Here is a 14906-nt window from a genome sequence, read left to right as displayed (position 1 = left end):
GCACTCAAGGTTAACTGAGGTGTGAGTGGGGTGGGGAGTGTGGGCACAAAATGAAACATTTCATGAGCTTGCTTTGAGTTGGGCACATTAGATCTTTTCTCATTTACATTTCACACTGGTGCCCCTCACCTCCACCCCACGGCTCTGTTCCTGGAGATGATAGGACAATGGGATAGTCATGCCCAAACGTTCGACCGTATATCCCAGCATCCCTCATTGTTCTCCAACAATTCAAATCAGGCAAAAATATCCAGTTTATCAGGCCTTTACTGAGCACCGTCTCTGCCCCACATGGTTCCCAGGGTCATAAAGGATAAAAGAGAAGACTGGGGCATCGTCTCTGGTGTCATCCCAGATCTTAATTTCACAAATAAATATAACATCAGTTAAAACACTGACGGGAATTAAATAGAGTTGTAATAAATATAGGAGCCTGCTTTGCAGCTTTTTCACAGCATCCGAGGGAGACTTCCATGGTCGTGGCCACTTAAAGAATGAAGTATTGCCGAAACTGGTTTGGCTCAGTGGATAGAGCGTCGTTTTGCGGCCTTAAAGGTCCCAGGGCACATCCCTGGTAGGGGATGTGCAAGAGGCAGCTGTTGATGATTCTCTTTCATCAATGTTTCTAACTCTCTATTCCTCTCTCTTCCTCTCTGTAAAAAATTAATAAAATAAAATAAAATAAGTCTTTGGGGATAAGCCTGGACCAAGAATGGGACCCCCAGGTAGGAGTGGGAAGTGCCCAGAGAACATCACAGGGAGGGACACTCCCGAAATGACGTGGAGAACGAGGAGGGCGTTCCAGTCTGGGAAGTCAGAGCTGGTAGAACTGCTGCATCCAGGTCAGGAGAATGTCCACTTCTCCAAAGGCTTTGGTCAGAGCTGCTTCTATGTCCAACTGAAGGGAAAGAGGAGTTGGAGATCGGCCATGTGAGCCACAAGCACCCCTCCCAGACCTGGCTAACTCCATACCAGGGCGGCGTCCCCTTTGGGATGGCCACTGAGGAACTTCCCCACCCATCACCTGCCCCTCCTCTATGTGTGTTGCCCGCTTTGGGGTTGAATACAATGGGTAGCAGTGCGTCAGCAGCCAGGGAAAAGCATCTGGAGCCCTTGCCAACAAGAACCCTAGAATCCCAGTGTGGGTGGGGCTGGTCCACCTGCTGAGTCCACTGGGTGGCCCATACTGAGGCCTGGGTGGCCCCTTTCCTTCGTGTGTCATTGCTCTTCATTTATTTTTGGGCGGATGTATCTGTTCCTTTAAAAGGTGATCGAAATCATCCAAGTTGGGGGTGGGGAGCTGGGGATGACATTTGGCATTCCTTTGTTGGATTAATTTGGGAGAAAGTCATATATTTTCCCATAACCCCCCCCCCCACACACACACACACACACACACAAATTAAGCCAGGTGAGCATTATGGAAAATGCCATGGAGGGAGATGTAGAGGGTTACAAGGCAGCTCCCTTCTTGACTCTAATTGCCCAGGGTAAGTGTTCAGTAGTGAAATCACCCCGTTAGGGAAACAGAAGAGCATTTTCATTTGAACACTGGCAGGAAAATAGAGGGTGTCATTGGTGGTGGTGTTTATGCAAAGTAAGTGCTAATTATTGTAAATATGGCTGTGCTCCTGCCAAGTCAGGTGGCTTTGGGGCAAGCCTGGAGGAGGCAATTGCATTTGCATTTGCTTTAGGTCTCTGGGGCAAATGACTGCCACAGCTCAAGCGAGCCCTGAGCTCCCAGCCTTCATTACCTGCTTAAACGCTCTCTGGAAAAGCAGAAACCGCCTGCGTGCACTCTCGCGGATGGGAGACATCTCATTTTCCTGCTGGAAAACAGGGAAAAGGTTGTTCCACGTGTTGGATGGGGGCAGAGGCAAGCCCCGCCCACTCCTTCCTAGTGATGCCAGAGGGTGTGTCCCCAAGGAGCCAAGGCTGGATCCCACAGCGGCCTTACCAGGTAGGGGTGATCATCCCATTTTATATGCAAAAACTGAAGGCCAGAGAGCTTGAGCTCCTTGCAGAGGGCCAACCAGCTGGTTGGAAGCAGTGCTAGACTTGAAGCCAGAACTGCTGGTGCCCAAGGCCTGTGCTCTTTTCTCACGACTCCCTGTCGTGTAATAAAAGCCACGACCAGCTTAATTAAGGGGACCGGAGTCTCCTCCAAACACACCATTGCCCATGGGGCCTGGTCCCAGCTTTGTTCTACTCACTTCAGGCTGCAGCTTTGACAGGATGACAATGAAATTGTTGGCCAGAGTAGAGAAGGACCTCAGGATCCGGAGTTCAGCTGCCTTCTTGTGGTAGTTTCTGAACACGGTGTTCAGGTAGAAGTTCAGCAGGGCACGGAGGAGGTAGCAGCTCTCAGCGCCCTGAGGAGGGTCGGGGTCATGGAGGAGCCGAGGCCTAGGCCCACCCCTGCCCTGGGTGAATAACCCCCATGTCGCCAACACAAGGTAGGCACAAAGGAAGCAGGGTCTTCCAGGAGATGCCGCTAAACATGAGACCGAAGGAGCCTTCGCCAGCGTGGACAGCGGCGCCTTTGGCTTTTGGCAGGAACCACAGGCCCAGAGAGCAGGACTTGCCCAGCGTCACACAGCTGGTCAATAGCACACACGGGTCTAATTTCTGAGCCCTTCCCCCCCATCCCTATCTGCTCAATATTTTCTCTCCTCCACCCCCATGACCTCCTTAATAGCCATGTGGGATGATACACCCTGAAAAGCACCCAAAATGTGGTGGTTGTGAATTGGCTGGGTAACGGACTGGAAGGAGAAGAAATGAGAAGGGCACACAGAATCCTTGAACTTGCACTTCAGGCCCCTGGAAAGCCACAGAGCAAAGCTCAGTGCCTTAGGGATCGGGGCAGCATCTGTGTGCTCACTGGCTGACTAGATGGGTGTTGAGAAGACAGAAATGGGAGAGATAAAAAGGATGGAATTGGGAAGAGACCCAAGCAAATGCAAAAGAGAAAGATGGATGACAACTCTCTGACCAAGTGGAGACGATGTTGACAAGCCTTCCTCTCCACCCTCGCCCCATGCCATCACATGCAAGCCCCCCATGCATTAACTTCCTTGGCTCACTGTCTAGCTCTGTCCTGTGTAGGCCCAGCCAGCCTCCCCAGACAACCCCTCACCCCCACCCACAGAAGACCAGCCATGCTCCTTCCCCAAGGAGGTGTGATTACCGAGACATTCTGCAGAACCTCCCTCCGCAGCAGCTGGACACTCATGATGTTATCCTGAGCTTGCTTTGGGAACAGGAAGAAAAGATGTCTCAGTTGGGAGGTGGTATAGAAACCAACAGTACAAATGCATGCTGCCTCCCCAGGCCCCTAAATCTCTCCAGCCTGTGAGGTCTCAGAGGCCAGGGGGGTGCCCAGGAAGGCCTGAGCTGGCCTCCTGGGGCGGACATAAAGGTTTCAGTCACAATCACTAAACCTGGCCCCCAAGGGCAGATGCAATCCCAGGAGTTCTTAGAGCCTTGGTTAGAAACCCGTTTGATTCCTTTGAGACAAGAGGAAATAACCCTATTTGGTTTAAGAATCCCTGAGGGCAAGATTTCACCTCCCTTTTCCAAGAGCGTGGGGAAATCCTGCTTTTCTCACCCATGGGGCTTTCCCTGCAGCCCAGACATTCATTCATTTCAATTCTTAGATTTAGATTCAAAGAATCATCGAGAGGAAGGAGCTATTGAGCACCTTTGTCCCACATCCTCATTGTGCAAATAAGGAAACTGATGGGGGTGGGGGTACTTTATGGGCTGGGTTCAAGGTCACGATCATTCATAAGTGTCCTGTCTCTCCCCTCCCAGGCTGCCTCATTGAGCTCCCACTTTCAGCCCAGCCTCTGGATTGTCCTTTAAGGAGTTGAGTGCATTTGTGAGGCACATAATAGGGTACTTGCAGGCCCAGGAGAAACCCGGTCACATTTCACCAGCAGCCTCCTCACTCAGCATTAACCATTCTTTCTACCTTTAGCCAAGGTGTAAGTAGGTGGTAACAGACTAGCAGGATCCTGCTAAGCAGTAGGTGAAAACTCCGGAAGGCAAGACTCAAAGGACTTCCTGTGACTTCCCATTGCTGGAGCCTCCTGTCCCCCTGGGTTGCAGATGAAGCCTGGATGAATAGGCCCTGCTCTTTATTCCTCGTGGCTGTGTTTATTTCCTTATGGACTGACCATGTCTTTCTGAGCCTCAGTTTCCTCATGTACAAGAGGAAACGTGGGCTTGAGATATTTCTAACTTCACAATGTTATCCCAGGGAAATGATTAGGTACAAAGGGCTCCATATCATAAACTCTTAGCCTCCCCACACAGTAACCCCAGCAGCTGGGTCCAGAAGGACACTTCACTCACCACAATGTCCTTCATGGCCCGGAAGGCCTGCCACAGTTCCTGGAAAGCGACCCCCTCCACGCGGCAGGGCCCAAATTGGAATTGTTGGCCTTGGACCCCGGGACCCTGGCTCCAGATAAGCAGGATGAGACTCAGGCAGGGGAGGGCAGCCTTCTGCATTGGAGAGCCCATCTGCTGTGGAGGAAGGACCAGGAGGATGCTGCCGGGAGAAAGGGAGACAGGCAGCTGAGGCCGGCCCTCTGGCCCAGGACCGGTATACTCAGCAATAACGCTCCTCGGCTCTGCCTCGCCAACCTGACACACAGATAGGAAACCTGAGACTACAGTGGATTGTTCGAGTTAGAACATTGCAAACATGAGTGCCCTGAGGTGAGGTGAGGGTCTTTCTGCCCCCACATCTCACACCCGCTGGTCTCACTATCTCACTATCTGCTCACCCTCTCATGCCCATCCACATCACACACTCTGGGCACCTCCTTCCTTCCTCGATACACTGCTCTCTAGCCAACAACCTGCTAGTCAGAATGTGACCAGGAAGAGTGAAGAAATGGGTAGGGGGAGGAGGGAGGAGGTGATGTTTACAATGTGCCAAAGAACACATACAGGGAGCCCCAACTCAAGGGTAGAGCTTAACTGCGTGTTTCACTTGTCTGAGTTCTGCCCTTCAGGCACCAGGCACACCTGGGCAGGTCTTTTTCTCACTCCAGCCCACCTCTGACTCCTCATCACGAGGGGCCTCCTCATCCTGGCACACTCTCACTCTGCCACCTCAACTGACGACTCACTTTTGACCCTAAGAATTGGCTTTTTAGGTAACTGAACACGAGGTAGGAATCGCATTTCTGGATGAATCACCTTGAAAACTTTCACTAGAGTGCCAATTTAAAATGACTATGAAGAGGCCCAAGCTAGAGAAAGGTGAATCATTATCCATTTATCATAATTGTGCCCAGAGCATTCCTTCTCCCTCCCTTCTTTGCTAGTTGCTCTTCTTCCTTTCCTCCCTCCCTTTCTCCTTTCTTCCTTTCTCCCCTCCTTCCTTCCTCCCTCTCTCCATCCCACAACCATTGAAGAACCTTTCATATTCCAGACAACGGTCTCCCACCTGAAGAAACTCAGTCTTCTACCCCAAGGCTGGGCAGGAAGATGGGGGAAGGCCTGTCTCTGGAATGACTCCAGCATATGGGCAGGGAAGTGGGACCCAAGACCAGCACCCAGTATCCTCCGTCATGCAAGTCTGAGCCTTAGCATCGCTCTAGGTAGGGTCTTCCCATTCTGTTCTCTCAAACTCCACAGGCTTCAAACCCTCTGGAAAATTCATCTCTGGGCCTCATACTCCTCCTGCTCTTCCTCCCATCTGCCCCAAATTCGTCTTGGTGTTAAGTCAGAAGAGGCGGCACCTCATCCACAGTTAGATCTTATCCTTCCATAGTCACCGAAGGAGTTGGCACTGCCATCCCAACCCCCATTCCCAGGGAGGCAGCAGTCTGATGCTCAAAGCCAAGCACTCAGGAATTCCCGCACCCCTCACCTCGGGGCTGGAGTCAGATGCTTGAGGTTTGCTGTTTGGAGGTGTCTGGCTCCTGCTACCGAGGGGGGAAGTTGGGAGGCACCCTCACCACTCACCAGTCAGGATGTCACTGTGGGTGGAAGGTTCCTGTCTGGGCTGTGGAAGTCGTTTCAAAAGTAAAGCAAGGTGTGCAGGCCAGCTTTGTGAAGATTCATATATATGGGGGCTGGGGCGGGGGGAGGAGGGAGAAGAGGGGGGTGGAGAAAGGGAAACTGGTCATGCTTTCCTAGAGAATTACTTCATTGCCTAGTCACCCTTCACTCTGAGACAATAGGGCAAGGAGAAAGTCGCCGCTGAGGTGAGATGAGACCTGGGTCTGGGTCTGAGTTCTGGCTTTGCCCCTGTCTGTGTGACCAGGGGCAAGTCTCCTAGGGACCCTGAGCCTCAGCTTTGGTATCCATAACATTCGAAAAAAGAAAAAGAAAAAAAAAAGGCGGGGGGGACTGTCCTCCTTCCCCCAAAGGCCGGTGTAAAGAGCAAATGACACAGAGGTGCTTTGTAAATTCTATACACGTGTGAGTGCATTATTGCTGTGTAGAGTACACCGGTGTCCTTGCTGCCCAAACCATTCAATAGTTATGCCTTTTAATGATGGGACAGTAGCCAAGAGGTTAAGGATAGCCTATAAGAACTTCTTTAATGGATCAGGGACAGGAATTTTTTTTTTTTTTTTTTACAGTGTAAAATTTTTGTATTTAGAATTAGACAGCTGGACTCAGTTTAGATGATTCCAATTTTGTTGGCAACATCCAAAGCATCATCGTCAGGAGCCAGTTGAACATATGCCTTCTTCTCACCAACAGGCCTGATCAGGGTGTTGACCCTGGCCACATCAATGTCATAGGGCTTCTTCACAGCCTGTTGGATCTGGTGCTTGTTGGCCTTGACATCCACAATGAACACCAGTGTATAATTGTCTTCTGTCTTCTTCATGGCTGACTCGGTAGTCAGGGGGAACTGGAAGATGGCATAGTGCTCAAGCTTGTTTCTCCTGGGTGCGCTCTTCCGAGGATATTTAGGAGACCTCCTGAGTCTTAGTGTCTTTGGCGGTCGGAAGGTGGGTGACATGCCAATCTTTTTTTTTGTGTGGCTGTGGATGCCTTTCAACACTGCTTTCTTTGCCTTCAAAGTGTTGTGGCCGGCAAGACCCGGTGGAGGCAGAGCTCCAGATGACTAGCAACACCCTGTCGAGGCAGGACTCCAGGCCAAGGAAGGAACGAGCAACCAGACCCACAACAAAGAATGTAGCATAACTTTTAGTCATAAAATAGTTCTGCTGCAAGGCTCAACCCCCAGGCAGGCATGTCCTGTTTCCAGTAGCCACAGGGCAGGACAAACAGACCAAACCAGGTGAAACAGAGACTGCTTAAGCTGAAAATAAACCCCCACCCCAGGTGTTGTACAAACTTTAAATGTTACTGTACTAGTGGAATTTTTCTATAACTTATAACTGCATTTCTTTGTTAAAACTTTTAGCCAGTCATAATCTGCCAGGCATCCCTAAGACGGGGATGAAAGTAGCGTGCTTAGAGTGGGTCAGGGCTCTCGTTGCTCGCTGCTATGTCAGTTGAGACAGGAGCCCCGATTCGAGTTCGTAATAAAGGCTTCCTGAATTCCAATGTGGCTGACTGGTGGTCGTCATTCGCGGGTTGCCCCAACAAAAGCTTTCGCTTCGGCTTTGGCTTTGGGAGGGGCAGGGGCTTCCTTCTTCGCTTTCAGCTCCATCTTCAAGAAAAAAAAAGGGGGGGGCAGGAATTTTAGGAGTGTTTCTTGACATGCAACCAGGATGACACTTAACCAAGGTATGTTGGGTGTATGCATGGCTGGGTCTGAACCTGAGGACCTGTGTCCTCAGTGCTGGCCTCAGACCGTGCTGCTCTGCCGAGTCTCACCCAGAGGAGGCAAAGTGGCGTGTCAGCAGCACCAGGCAGTCATGGGCCTGACTGTACCAGGGATACGGCAGTGGCATGCCAGGAACATGAGTGCACTCACTTGATTGTATGTGATAGATCCTCCCTTCCTCCCGTTTATGAACAGACATAAACCCCACCTGCAGCCAGACATTCCTGAGCTCTGAACCACCAATCAGCATCTGCCAAATACCCTAAAGCCCCCATTCCTAAGACCCTAGGTCCCTAATCACCAATCAGCGTGTGCTGAGTACCCTAAGCCCCACCCCCTATCCTTAAAGATGCTTGTACGCCCCTCCCTCACTCTCTTCTGCCCCTCTCAGTGGAAGCGGCCAGCAAGGCTACCCTTCCCTCCAATAAAGCCTGTGTGTGTGTCCTGCCATCCCAGTCTCCGGTCTACCTTCTCTATTTAATCTATCAGTATGTCCAGCTGGCAAGGACGCAGGCCTCAGCTTCCCCGTGTACAAAATGAGGGGAGACAGCAGAGGGTTCCCAGAGCACATTGCACACAATCTAGTCCTGAGACAAGCTTGTCTACAAGACACTCCACAAAGCAAGAGATTCATTGTCAGTAAATCAGAGGGGCCTGGCCTGTGCCAGCCCCCCTGGGAAACGTGTACAGCCCCTGAGAATACTGACTGGGAGAAGTCCCATGAGGGTAGGGGCAGGCCGTTTGTTTAGCTTTGTTTAACCCAGCATTTCCCAAGCGTTTGACCATGCCCATTGGACACAATTGGGAAAACACTAAACACTGAATCAGGGAGTGGCATATTCCAGGCCAAGTTCAAGCTAAGAATGGCTTAGCTTTGTGATATAAGGATGGTTTATACATTTTGTTTGCTTGCTTGTTGGTTGGTTGGTTGGTTGGTTTGTTAATCTTCACCCAATGATATTTTTTCCATTGAGTTTTAGAGAGAGTGGAAGGGAGGAGAAGGGAGGAGGAGGAGAGAGAGAGAGAAAAACATCGACATGAGAAAGACACATCAATTGGTTGCCTTCTGCATGCATCTCAATGGGCAGGGATCAAACCTGCAACCCAGGTACCTGCCCTTGACCTCGAATTGAACCCAAGATCCTTCGGTGTGTGGGCCTGATGCTCTAATCACTGAGAACACTGGCGAGTGCTGGTTTTCAGACTTCTAGATACTTTTTTTTTTTAATCAAAAGAATGATATTCTGTGACATGTGGAAAGTCTGTCGGGTTCCAATTTCAGTGGTCATAAATAAGGTTTATGCCCATTTGTTCACTTGCCCACTGGTATGCTGCTTTTGCACTTTAATGACACAGATGAGTAGTTGTAACTGAGACTGCAGCCCACAAAGCCTAAAATATCTACTCTCTGCCCCTTTGTAGGGGGAGGCTGCTCTAAATCACCTTCTTGCACATCCTTAAACCTCGGTCCAGGAGTAGGGTGTGCTGTGAGGGGCAGGATAACTTCTCCAGGTCAGTGCAGAAGGCAGACACTGGGAGAGCAGCCCTTCCCCATCTCTCCAAAGGGCAGACTCTGCCCAGCCTCTCCGGCACTAACACCCTTCCCTCCATCACACATGGAGATCTGAGTCCCCAGCCAGCAGCCTGTCCTGCTCCTGCTGCCTCTGCAAGGACCAAGCTGGAGTCCTTTGCTTTGCTCTGGGAGGACCTGAGCATTGCCCTCTAGTTGTAGGTGGAGCTCCACATCACACCCCCTTCTCTTCCCCCCTTCAGGGTTGAGGGCATTACTAAAAATCCCTAACCACTATGGGAAGAAGATGCCTAGAGCATTGATAAGACTGAAAAGAAGACAAAGTCAGCCCAGCCAGGGTAGCTCCTGTGAGCCAGGAGGTCACAGTTGGATTCCCAGTCAGGGCATATGCCTGGGTTTGGTCCCTAGTAGAGCGCTCTCTTTCCAGCCTGCCAACTGCACGGGTTTCTTCATCTTGAGGGGTTGAGGAGGTCTTTCTAAATCCAGGACGTGTAGTGCTCTTTCACTTAGCATAAGGACAGGAGATTGTAGGGCAGACGTTTAAGGGAAGTGGACTGAATGAGGTAAAGATCGGCTGGTCTTGAAAATGAAATGTCTTCATTGTTTCCTGCTATGACAATCCTCTCCGAAACTTGAGTAATCACACCAGCATTTGGAACTCTTCTTAGAACTTTTGTTCCGGGCCAGCATTTCATGGGGCTACCCTTACTTCTTACAGGACCCTCATTTGCTGACTAACACCTGTGGACATAAAAAGGGCCACTTAGACACATGACAAGCTCAGGTGAGGCCTGTGTGGTGGCCGTACAAACTCAGAGACCTAAAGTAACCACATAGGATGGTCTGAAATAAAAGCTTTCTAACTAAAAGCAGTTCGAGGAAGGTAGTCGTGTCGTAGGGAGGCATTTTTCCCTAATGAAGGTCAGTCTTCACCTTAACTGAGCCTGTCAGTTGTCTTTTTGCATCTGAGATAACATACCTGGCAACATACCTTTCAAATATCAAGTAATTCCTTTCTTTCCAGACCCTTCATAGCACAATCACCATGCTGTTAACTGTTTACTATCCTGTGTACCCCTCTATGTAAAGAAGCATATGTCTATTGCTTCTATTTTTTATTCAATCCCAGAGGTTTCCCCACTCTGCTTTTTTCCTGCCTCCATAATCTACCATTGCCAGTGGACTTCATGGAACCCTTTTACATCTTCTCCTTTGACTCTGATGTATAAGATACATGGTAAAACCACCATTTGGGGATGCATTTCCTTAATCCTTTGAGATTTGCTTCCCAGAAATTAGATAAAATCCTACATAATAAAATCCTATATAATAAAAGCCTAAGGCTTAGGCCCTGTTTGACCAATCACCTGGTAGCTATGATGTGCACTGACCACCAGGGGGCAGATGCTCCAACCAGTAGGTTAGCTTGCTGCTGGGGTCCGGCCAGTCAGGACTGGCAAAAGGGTCCAGACATACCTGGAGCCCTCTTTTTGTCTCTCCCTGGCCCTGATCATGCACCGATGAGGTCCCTCAGCCTGGCCTGTGCCCTCTTGCAATCCAGAACCCCTTGAGGGATATCTGCAAGCCAGGCTGAAGAACCCCACTGGTGCAAGAATCCATGCACCAGGGCTCTAGTAAACTCATAAAATTCTTACAGATTTGGACATTTCTTACAGATTGACATTTACTTGGACCACCTTGCAGACCCAGACCTGGGCTAGGTACTAGCAGGGGCCATTGTGTTCCATTGGCTCCTTGTTTTGCATCAGGTGAAGTTGGGTGAGTTTTGTGTGTGGGTTGTGTGTGTGTGTGTGTGTGTGTGTGTGTGTGTTTGGGGGGGGGTACTATTTTATTTGTTTGTTTGTTTTTTAGAGAATAGTTTAATGTTTTTCTTTAGAAAGAGAGAAGGGAAGGATGAGGGATATAGACAGAAGAACATTGATGTGGGAGGGCAACATCTATCGGCTGCCTCCTGCATGCCTTCTACCAGGGATTGAGCCCAACCAACTGAGCCACACTGGCCAGGGTTTGAGGAGGTTGGAGGAGCTTTTAAGGTGAGAATTTTATAAGAAAATTTCCTATGCCTCAGCAATGGTTATAGAGGACCATGTTTTCAGAGCCATTTCAGCTTCTATCTGAATTAATATCCTTAGTAGTTCTTGTTGGATTAGGCAGGGTGGGAAGCTTTTTTCTGCCAAAGACTGTTTGGATATTTATAACATCATTTGCAGACCATACAAAATTATCAACTTAAAAATTAGCCTGTTGCCGAAACCGGTTTGGCTCAGTAGATAGAGTGTCAGCCTGCAGACTGAAGGGTCCCAGGTTCAATTCGGGTCAAGGGCATGTACTTTGGTCATGGGCACACCCCCAGTAGGGGGTATGTAGAGGCAGCTGATTGATGATTCTCTCTCATCGATTTTCTAACTCTCTATCACTCTCTCTTCCTCTCTGTAAAAAATAAAAAATATATATATTTTTAAAAATTAGCCTACTATATTTGATCAACATTTAATTAGCTCATCCCTAATGCCTTGGCAGGGCTAGACCAAATGATTTCATAGGCTTTATACAGCTAGATAATCCCCACCCCTGGAACCAGTAGGGGTAAGCACATTCCCATAATTAGATTCCGACATTTATACATAAAATTCCTTTCTTAATATTCATTTTCCTGATTTAAGGTATGAGATCCTGATTTTATTTGAGCTGTTCTTTGTTTTTACTTTTAATCCTCAAGGTGGAACTAAAGGTTAAGGGTTGACAGAACCCAAGTGAAGGCCTGACTAGAGGAAAATGGGTGCCTGGTTTTTAACTTTGGCTTTTCAATTGGAATCGCTTTCTGATAATTTGAACAAAAACCTTTTGCTGGATAAATGAGAGCCTGAGATCACTTGTCTCTGAAGATAAGGGGGCCATCCTCCAGCCTGAGTCTCTTAGGTGACTAAGAATCTTTGTGGAGGTGTCAGGAGGCATGCCTCAGGACATGCAGGAGCCCCACAGGGAATTCCAACCCAAGTAATTAATTATGTGACTCATCTGGGGACAGTCACACCCAACTAAATTGCCCCCAAGGGAAGCTTCTGTACAAATGGTAGGGATTAGCTAATCAACCAATGTCTGTTTTTTTAAATCAGAATCTGTTCCCTTCCAACTAGGGGATGTTATGGGGCAATATATATTTTTGCTAATCAAATATGCCCCAATTCACTTGATAGGGCAAGATTTTCTTAAACTTAATGAAGTTTACATATCCTTTTTCCAAAAAAGCGAAATGTATTTAGAAGTAAACAAATAAGATACTGACCAAATTGGGAAAATATTGATTTTTGAACAAATATCTCTCCACAAGAGGAACTTAATATTTGTTAGAGGACATTCCAATGCAACTTCAGGCCTTTTCAAGTCGCCAATATAACTTTATGCATGAGCTGAAATTAAGCCAATACACAAGATCACTTTTTAAAGGGGCTTATAATTCCATGTATTAGCTCCTGTAATTCTCCTCTCCTTTCAGTAAAGAAACTCAATAGGAAAGGATGGAAGATTTGTACACAATCTCATAGCTATAAATCTGCTCAAACACCCTGTTATTCAAAATTTACATAACTAATTATTTGCTATTCCTGTGAACTGCCAATATTTGTCAGTAATAGATTTGTGTAATGCCTTTTTCAGCATTTCTGAAAAAAAAATACCTCTTTGCTTTTACCTGAGATCACAAGTCTACACTGATATACAGAATCCCACCTATTTCTCTTAGATACTAAAAGCTGATTTAAATAATATTAAATTTTCTAGAGATTTCACTCTGACCCAATATGTGAATGAATTACTTTTATGTTCTAGGACATTACTAGACTCCTAGAAGGGCACAATTTACCTATTACAATCAATTGAGCCACACCAGCTAAAGTATGGCACTAAATCTTATCTCTTTCCTTGCCAGCCTTCTCTACCCCACCCCTTCTCTCTTCCCTCCTCTCTCTTCCTTTCTCTTCTTCTCTTTTCTTCTTCTTCTTCTTCTTCTTCTTCTTCTTCTTCTTCTTCTTCTTCTCCTCTTCCTCCTCCTCCTCCTCCTCCTTACAGAATCAATCTTGCATCAGTGATTTTGATTCAGTAGCAGATTTTGATCTGTTCTGTCTCTCTTAGTAAGTTAAATCTAACTTTCTAACCAGTTAAATCTAAGTGGAAGAAACATGTATCATTGCAGGTGGAAGGATTTAAGCCATGCTGTCATAGCCTGTTGGTGTTGAGATGGCAACATCATAGGTGGAATGATTTCCATCAATCTGGGTTTCTGAGTAACCAAGATGAGCAGAGCCCCCATGCTAACATGTACTGGACAAGTAAAATAAGTGAGAAATAACTTCTCTTATAATCAGCCACTGAAAGAGATCGAGATATTGTTTGTTACTGAAGCATAACTTAGTCCAACCTGACTAATACGTAAGGAATGTTGTGGGGAGAGGGATTTAAAGCCCTTTAAAATCCCTTTCCAACCTCAGATAATGAATTCAGACAGTGCTATAGGCAAAACTGTGATTCAATATGCTATTTAGGCAACTCGTTGTAATCACAGATTCCCAGAATCCTTCTTTGATGGAAAGCACTGCTTTCTCCTTGAACACAATGTAAATAATGAATAATAATGAATTCAGCAGGATGAGGTCAGGTTATGGCATGAGGCCGACCACTTTGAGATCCAGCAACTGGAGCACAGTCACTCGGGAGTCACATATGGGGACAACAGCTCCAGACGGAGGATGGATGGGAGTCTGACACCCAACCTACCAGAGAGAGTCTGTGCTCTTGGAAGGGGAAATGGGAAGGACCCTTCTCCTAGCAGATGCCAATAAAATGTTTTGAATAAGCCAACAACCACACACACACACACACACATACTCCACCACACATACTTACTTAATATGGATCTTAAAACTGGCAAAGAAGGTCAGGCTAAGGCCTGATATGTCTGAGCTTGAGAAACTAGAGATTTTGATCTGATAAGAATTACCTAACCACCTAACCCTTTTTTTTTCTTCTTCTTCTTCTTCTTCTCTCCTCATCTCCAGGTTTTGCCCACAAGTAAATGATCAAATCCAGGGAATCTTCAAAAGTCAAAGGACTGATGAAGAGTAGATGGTGCTTCCAGCCACAGTGGGCAGGGCTCTCCTCATAGACTCTGCCTTTAGCTTCCAAAAAGTATCCTCTTGGATGTTGCTCATGAAGCTAAAGAGAAGGCATTTCTTGTTGTGGAGTGTTTAATTCCTGGGAAAATCACCAGCCTTTTTCCCAGGCCAGAGAGATGGTCCCATAAGAAAGTAGATCGAATTGCTTAATCCTGGTAAATTCTGCTTTCCCAAAATCAAATAATAATAATAATATGGAATAGTATGGCCTCAATGTCCAGGTTGCAGTAGGCTGTAATTACAAATTAAAAATCTCAAAATTCTTGCCAAAACTGGTTTGGCTCAGTGGATAGAGTGTCGGCCTGCTGTGGACTCGATGGTCCGGGGTTCAATGCCAGTCAAGGGCATGTACGTTGGTTGAGGGCACATCCCCAGGGGGAGGTGTGCAGAAGGCAACTGATGGATGTTTCTC

At 47.6% G+C, this 14906-nt stretch overlaps 2 protein-coding genes across 5 annotated transcripts; both read right to left on the bottom strand.

Moving 5' to 3' along the window:
* Positions 1 to 689: 689 nt before the first annotated feature.
* On the bottom strand, positions 690 to 6078 carry IL24 (interleukin 24). 4 transcript variants are annotated; one of them, XM_036442172.1, is made up of 6 exons: positions 5465 to 5884; positions 4360 to 4558; positions 3191 to 3253; positions 2214 to 2372; positions 1755 to 1829; positions 690 to 898 (listed from the first exon to the last, which is right to left on the bottom strand). In XM_036442172.1, exons 1-6 carry the CDS (start codon positions 5539 to 5541, stop codon positions 815 to 817), a joined length of 657 nt encoding a protein of 218 aa, XP_036298065.1. In that variant the 5' UTR covers positions 5542 to 5884; the 3' UTR covers positions 690 to 814. The 4 variants fall into 4 exon arrangements, 3 of the variants coding, with proteins under 3 accessions (XP_036298065.1, XP_036298063.1, XP_045439032.1); XM_036442170.1 differs by having other exon boundaries at positions 1755 to 1833; positions 2219 to 2372; positions 5465 to 5882; XM_045583076.1 differs by lacking the exon at positions 690 to 898 and adding an exon at positions 1016 to 1258 and having other exon boundaries at positions 1755 to 1833; positions 2219 to 2372.
* A 508-nt stretch (positions 6079 to 6586) lies between these two features.
* LOC118721325 (60S ribosomal protein L23a-like) lies at positions 6587 to 7654 on the bottom strand. The gene is made up of 2 exons (XM_036442176.1): positions 7594 to 7654; positions 6587 to 7059 (listed from the first exon to the last, which is right to left on the bottom strand). The coding sequence occupies exons 1-2, from the start codon at positions 7652 to 7654 to the stop codon at positions 6650 to 6652; spliced, it is 471 nt and encodes a 156-aa protein (XP_036298069.1). The 3' UTR covers positions 6587 to 6649.
* Between the last annotated feature and the right edge of the window lie 7252 nt (positions 7655 to 14906).

Source organism: Pipistrellus kuhlii, unplaced genomic scaffold (assembly GCF_014108245.1).
Source record: "Pipistrellus kuhlii isolate mPipKuh1 unplaced genomic scaffold, mPipKuh1.p scaffold_m20_p_18, whole genome shotgun sequence".
Taxonomy (NCBI): Eukaryota; Metazoa; Chordata; class Mammalia; order Chiroptera; family Vespertilionidae; genus Pipistrellus; species Pipistrellus kuhlii.
The sequence above is the reverse complement of the archived record's forward strand: the minus strand, read 5'-3'. Positions and strand labels throughout refer to the sequence as shown.

Excerpts from the sequence above, each read along its gene's own strand:
- LOC118721325 (XM_036442176.1), bottom strand. The coding sequence starts at position 7,654 with ATGGAGCTGAAAGCGAAGAAGGAAGCCCCTGCCCCTCCCAAAGCCAAA. Across the intron at positions 7,060-7,593 it reads AGCCAAAGCCGAAGCGAAAG|CTTTGAAGGCAAAGAAAGCA; the intron begins CTTTTGTTGGGG and ends CCGGCCACAACA.
- IL24 (XM_036442172.1), bottom strand. The coding sequence starts at position 5,541 with ATGCTGGAGTCATTCCAGAGACAGGCCTTCCCCCATCTTCCTGCCCAG. Across the intron at positions 3,254-4,359 it reads GGGCCATGAAGGACATTGTG|CAAGCTCAGGATAACATCAT; the intron begins GTGAGTGAAGTG and ends CTGTTCCCAAAG. Across the intron at positions 2,373-3,190 it reads AGGTTCTGCAGAATGTCTCG|GGCGCTGAGAGCTGCTACCT; the intron begins GTAATCACACCT and ends GACCCTCCTCAG.